This window comes from Vicia villosa, unplaced genomic scaffold, assembly GCF_029867415.1.
Source record: "Vicia villosa cultivar HV-30 ecotype Madison, WI unplaced genomic scaffold, Vvil1.0 ctg.000794F_1_1, whole genome shotgun sequence".
Lineage (NCBI taxonomy): Eukaryota > Viridiplantae > Streptophyta > Magnoliopsida > Fabales > Fabaceae > Vicia > Vicia villosa.
This window is the reverse complement of record NW_026705351.1, coordinates 388,622-394,707: the sequence shown is the minus strand read 5'-3', so window position 1 is coordinate 394,707 and position 6,086 is coordinate 388,622. Positions and strand designations below refer to the sequence as shown.

General features: G+C 32.9%; 2 protein-coding genes across 2 annotated transcripts; one reads left to right on the top strand and one right to left on the bottom strand.

The window, feature by feature from the left end:
* The first annotated feature begins 2,996 nt into the window (after nt 1-2,996).
* Nucleotides 2,997-3,860, top strand: LOC131631233 (F-box/kelch-repeat protein At3g23880-like). The gene has a single exon (XM_058902022.1). The coding sequence runs from the start codon at nt 3,003-3,005 to the stop codon at nt 3,858-3,860; it is 858 nt and encodes a 285-aa protein (XP_058758005.1). The 5' UTR covers nt 2,997-3,002.
* Nucleotides 3,861-3,862: 2 nt separating this feature from the next.
* On the bottom strand, nt 3,863-5,606 carry LOC131631222 (NADPH-dependent aldehyde reductase-like protein, chloroplastic). Its single transcript, XM_058902008.1, has one exon. The coding sequence runs from the start codon at nt 5,590-5,592 to the stop codon at nt 4,822-4,824; it is 771 nt and encodes a 256-aa protein (XP_058757991.1). The 5' UTR covers nt 5,593-5,606; the 3' UTR covers nt 3,863-4,821.
* Between the last annotated feature and the right edge of the window lie 480 nt (nt 5,607-6,086).

Here is a 6,086-nt window from a genome sequence, read left to right as displayed (position 1 = left end):
ACTTAGTCTCAAAATAAAAGTTATACTATTCTATGGTCAATAATATACTATTCTATGGTCAATAATTTGAAATATTTTGGTATGTTATCTTGAAGACAATAAATGATTTTGACTTGTTTTTAATATTAATTTATTTTCATTCAACTGTAATATACAAACACAATATATACATATTTTGGAATGATTTAAGGCCAATTAATATTTTCATAACTGTTACAGAAACGGTCCTATATTGTTAATATTGCTTTAAATGCCAACAATAATTGATATGTGATTTTAAAAATATATTAATTTTATATGTATTAGTAAAATAAATTGATAAACTAATGTTTTTAGATGAAATATAAATATTTAAAGAAATAAAATATTTTCTAACTTTATAGGAAATAATTTAAAATCATCAATTATGTGAACAAACGTGAGTTATAACATGTAGTACATTAATTACAATTAATTAAATTTAACGATTCAAATAGAAAATTAATAGAAAAAAATTATGTATCTTCGATATTTTTATCTTTTTATCACATTATTAATATTTATTATTATAATATAGTATTATTTTTAATTGGTTGATAAAAATATATATGAACCAATTTATTTCAAGTTTTATAATTATTATTAAGATTTGTTATAGTTAGTTTTTATTAAACTCCTTAAAATCATTCTTAACATTGCATTAATAAAATGTTCAAAAAAAATTCAAAGGAAAGGAACAAAAAGGCAAAACTCGTATAATACTTCTCTGAGTATTATTATTACTATCATAAGTTCATATTTTTACATTTTTTTAGAATCTTATAATTAGCTTTAGGATTGTATATAGTTATCAGAAAAATAGATATTTAACACATTATTGTTACTACTACTGTCATAAGTCTTAAAAAGGAAAAAAAAGAGATATTTATTTTGGTCATTGTATTTTTTTCTTAATCATAGGCTAATTAGTTTTAGATGGCTAAGTCAAGAGCCTTTTGTGTATATTAGTGTTTTGTCTTGTTTTCAGTTTTAATTTCTAAAGACTATTTGTGGATAACTATCATTATAATTAATTTTATTGCTGATACTATTAGCTAAAATAATTATAAAACCAAGAAATCACCACCTGCAAACCAAAACTCCAGGAAATATCATATCTTTTATTTAAAACTACAATTACATTCAATCTGCACAATCCTCAAATTAGCAGAATCAAATCACATACTGTAAATAAATCAAATTAACATAAATCAAATAAAAAATTTCTTAATCTAGAGATCAATCTTCAATGTCCAATGATACAGAAATATCAGATCTTTTTCACACAAAGACTACAACAATTTATTTCAGAATCAACAGAGAAGGTTTTTCACCCTGCATCACGTGGGAAAATCTGCAGCATTCAGTTTACCATGGACATCATGTTCCATGCTTTGCTCTTGTACTCTAAAAAAGAAACATGTCCATGAGCCTTGATTCTTCTTTTCCAAGACAGTTCCAAACTTGATTAAAAAATCCATGCCATTTTCACTTTGTTTCATACCAACAAACCTGCTGCAATACACAAACCAAATACGATTTGGTTCACAAAATGCACCTGAAACTATACCAACCTTGCACCGAACAAAAACCATGCACACCAGGTCCATAAAAAAACACCCTGCATAATTAAAACTTTCAGCTACAAATTAAACCATACACAATTCTGCAACATAAAAAATATGTCAATAAACCGCCCTGCTACCAAAACCGACCTGCAGGCTTGCAACAAAACAAAGCTAAAGAGAAGATGCGAGGGAATCGATTGGATCCATAAGCCATAAACTACATGATTTGTTTTTCAACTTCGTGCAAATCAGTAACCTGTAAAACAAAAAACATAGAATGATCAATAAACAAAATACAGGATAACAAAGATCACCTTAGAATGAAATCATACAACAACCATCACGTTCAATCAACAACCATCATCTCCTTTAATCTGCAACATATTCAACCACATCGAAGAACAACATCAACACGCAGAAATCGCAGAAGAATCGAAAATAAAAATCAAGACAGGCCTTGACATGATAATGCAAATTCACACTGCACTGAATGATAACCGCAGAAGTTAGCAAGCATGGAAAGAGAAGAATGAAATCACTGATAAATAGGCAAGCCATTTAAACAGGTAATTACTGCAATTGTTCAGTTTGGAACGTGGATAGGCACACAATAATGGACCTTACATAACTGCAACAACATGAGAAGCTGGGAGGGTGAAACTCCCACAGCAATAACTGCCGCAGCCCACCATGCAGATGAATGATCAAAAATTCAGTATTAACCGCCAAAGCTGATGTGGATTAACCATGGAACAGATGCTGATGTGGATAGCCTAAGAAAGTCTCAAATGGTAGACTTTTCTTATATGATAGATATTGAATAATAATAAAACAACTTTATTATTAGTTTAAATATTTTTGACAATAATTCTAAATAAAAAAGCACTCTTTTAAATAAATTTCATTTTATTTTTATTATATTTTAGGAACAAATATGCGTATTAATCTTCCTTCTTATCTTCATATTTATGTTTTCATATAATTTTTATTTCATTATCCTATTTAATTTTTTATACAAAATAAACAATCTAAAATAAATGAGCGTATCACACCGGTACCCGTGCGAACGCACGGGTATCCCGCTAGTTTTTTTTTTGAAGGAATGAGGCGTTCCTTTCCCTTTTGTAGAATAGTTTTTATTTTATTTTATTTATTTGTCATTTAATTTAATTTTATTTAATTTTATTAATAAATTTTAATTATTGATTAATAAATAAACTATAATAGTTTTGAATTTGATCTTATGTTTTCTTTTAAAAAAATAAAATAAAATAATAATCAAATTTTTAACATTTTGAGCGCCCCTTTTCGTTTTTGTCCCGTGCACGTGCACGGGTATACACACTAGTAAGTTTATAAAAAGGTTAGTATACTCTGAATCTCAGAATTAGGATTCTGATACAACCGCTGGTAGCAATGGCTAAGACCAAAACGACGCCGCCTCTAAACAGGAAACGACCTCAACCATCCCTAACATCACCGCTTCGACGGAGGAAACAACTCCAACTAACCCTAACATCACCGCATCTTCCGTTTGAACTAGTGGAAGAAATACTGTCTAGACTCTCCGTCAAACACCTTCTTCAACTCCGCTGCGTCTGTAAATCATGGAATTACCTCATCTCCCGAGATTCAAACTTCACCAAGAAACACCTCCGTTTGTCAACCTCCAGCCACAACCGCCACCACCTCACCCGAATCCCTAATGTGTACCCAAAGAAGTTCGTTGTATGTCATTATCCAATCTCCTCTATCTGCACCTCCGGATCAACTACTCGTCGTGTCAAACAGTTCACCTATTCTATTACAGGGATTCTTAACAAAGAAAACTATGGTCATAGAGCTTCCACTTGTGACGGCATCATATGTTTTAAGCTAAATGAATCTTTAGCTGTTTTGTGTAATCCTTCCATTAGAAAATTTAAGTTGTTGCCTCCTTTGAAACTTCCATACCAATTATTTACCTCATATACCTTAGGGTATCATTGTTTCACCAATAAGTATAAGATTATTGCTGTTAATGAAACTTGGAGTAGAAAAATAGAAGTATACGTTCATACCTTAGGTACTGATTATTGGAGAAGGATTCCGGACTTTCTCGGTCCTGACCTCATTCCTATGGTCAAAACTGGAATATTCGTGAACGACTCTGTTAATTGGTTGACGCGTGAGTCTGATAGACTCGCACAATACATTGTTTCTCTTGATTTGGAGAAAGAGACCTTTCATTGCCCGATGTGCATTTCACAACTTCTTATCCTAATACTACCTTAGGGACATTGAGGGGTTGTTTGTCTCTCCTCTCTCGGAAGGTCAGGTTTTCTGATGTTTGGATTATGAAGGAATATGGAAATGAAAATTCTTGGACTAAATTGTTAACTGTTCCTCACACGGTAGAATGTGGTTTTTCTGGCTATAACAGAGCATTATATATTTCAGAGAATGACAAAGTGTTGATGGAGTGTACGGAGTTAGGGATTAATAGTTTGGTTGTTTATGATTCCATAAATAATACTTTTAAGATTTCTAAATTTCAAAACAACATCCGTAGTGAAATGGTGACACAAGAAGTCTATGTTGAGAGCTTGATATCACCTTTGTAGATGTTGTGCTATGTGACCTCGTTATGAGACTCCGCTGCAACCTATAAGTTAAGGAATTAGTTATTACTATTGATGACTTACTGGGTTACTCTTGATTTATGGTATATGGAACACGCGACTTGAGAAATTGCTGTTATTTTTCATTTATTTGTTAGTTAGAGCTCTCGGTTTTGCTACGGCTATTTTTCATTTATTTGTTAGTTAGAGCTCTCGGTTTTGTTACAGCACATTACATTTTCTATAGTTAACGAAAATTCAAATCTTCCACATTAGATTATTCTCAATTTTGTTTTCTATATCATTTGTTGGTTTCTACACTCTGCTGCGATGTTTGATTAACTCACATTTTGTTTTCAATGCCATCTTAATTAATGTGCAATATTAATTCTAGGTTATGAAATATTTTGTTCAGGTACTAATCTACTAATGGTCTGTATTTTCCATGTGATATTTGAATAACTTCACAATACAGTTTTAGCTTACCATAATATCTTTCATTAGGATTGCTTGCTTGCATCCTTTTCTTTCATCTGTAATCATGTACAAAAGGGTGGGCAATATAACATGCTAACTTAAATTGTTCAAAAGATTCAAATTATAAATAAATAACAGTAATAAAAACCAACTAAAAACTAAACATAGCCACCATTGACACGAATAATTTGACCATTGACCCATTCAGCAGAATCAGTGGCTAAAAATCCAACAACAGGAGAAATATCTTTGGTCTCACCAATTCTACCAAAAGGATTCCCTTCCGCAATCATCTTCACCGTCTCCTCCGTCTTCCCTTCTAAGAACAACTCCGTCGCAACAGGTCCCGGCGCCACGCAATTCGCTGTAATCCCCGTCCCCTTCAACTCTTTAGCTAGAATCTTTGTCATCGCTTCCACCGCCGCCTTCGATGCCGTGTACGCGCCGTAACCTGGCTTAAAAGCAGCTGCTAGTGACGTCGTCAGAAGTATGATCCTCCCTCCGCCGCCGCGTTTTAGTCTGTTCGCCGCTTCTCTCGCACAGAGAAACGCTCCTTTCGCGTTCACGTTCATGATGCGATCGAAGGATTCGTCTGTTGTATTTGCTATGCTTGGTAGATGTACGTCGACGACACCGGCTGAGTTGACGAGAATGTGAACCGGCGAGTTGAAGGCTTCTTCGGCGGAGTCGAAGAGAGACTTAACGGACTCCGGATCTGACACGTCAGCGCAGACGGTTATGGCTCGTGGAGTGAGTTGGTTTGCGTTGATGTGAGCAGCGACTGAGTCAGCGAGGTGTGAGTTGGAGGTGCAGTTGATGACTAGTCTGGCGCCAAGTGAAGCTAGATGAAGTGCGATCTCTTTGCCGATCCCGCGGGATGAGCCGGTGACGATTGCCACTCTGTCTTGAAGCGGAAGTGAAGTAGCCATAGCGATATTTGCGGTGAAGGAATATTATGCAATGGTTATGGATCTGATATATATATATATATATATATATATATATATATATATATATATATATATATATATATATATATATATATATATATATATATATATATATATATATATATATATAGATATAGATGATGCAACTAATTCTTAGGTCAATGGACTGTGATGCTTTTGCGTAAGCTCATATGTCATCTACTATGAGAGCCTTCATAAATGAGTGTAGTAAACTTCTGAAATTCTAAAATTACACTTTGAATATTATTTTATTCTAAAAGTAGGCCAAGAAAAAATAATCAAATCATATAATATTTGTAATAGATTAAAAAATATAACTATTCCTACTTTTCAAAATAAGGAAATGTTGAAGAGATTGATTTATCTAAGAGTTTATCACTTAATGTATATACATATTATCAAAATACTGCAAATCAAGAATAACTTTGAGCTAGTAATTTTGTGTTCAGCAA

Coding starts and splice junctions, on each gene's coding strand:
- LOC131631233 (XM_058902022.1), top strand. CDS start 3,003: ATGGCTAAGACCAAAACGACGCCGCCTCTAAACAGGAAACGACCTCAA.
- LOC131631222 (XM_058902008.1), bottom strand. CDS start 5,592: ATGGCTACTTCACTTCCGCTTCAAGACAGAGTGGCAATCGTCACCGGC.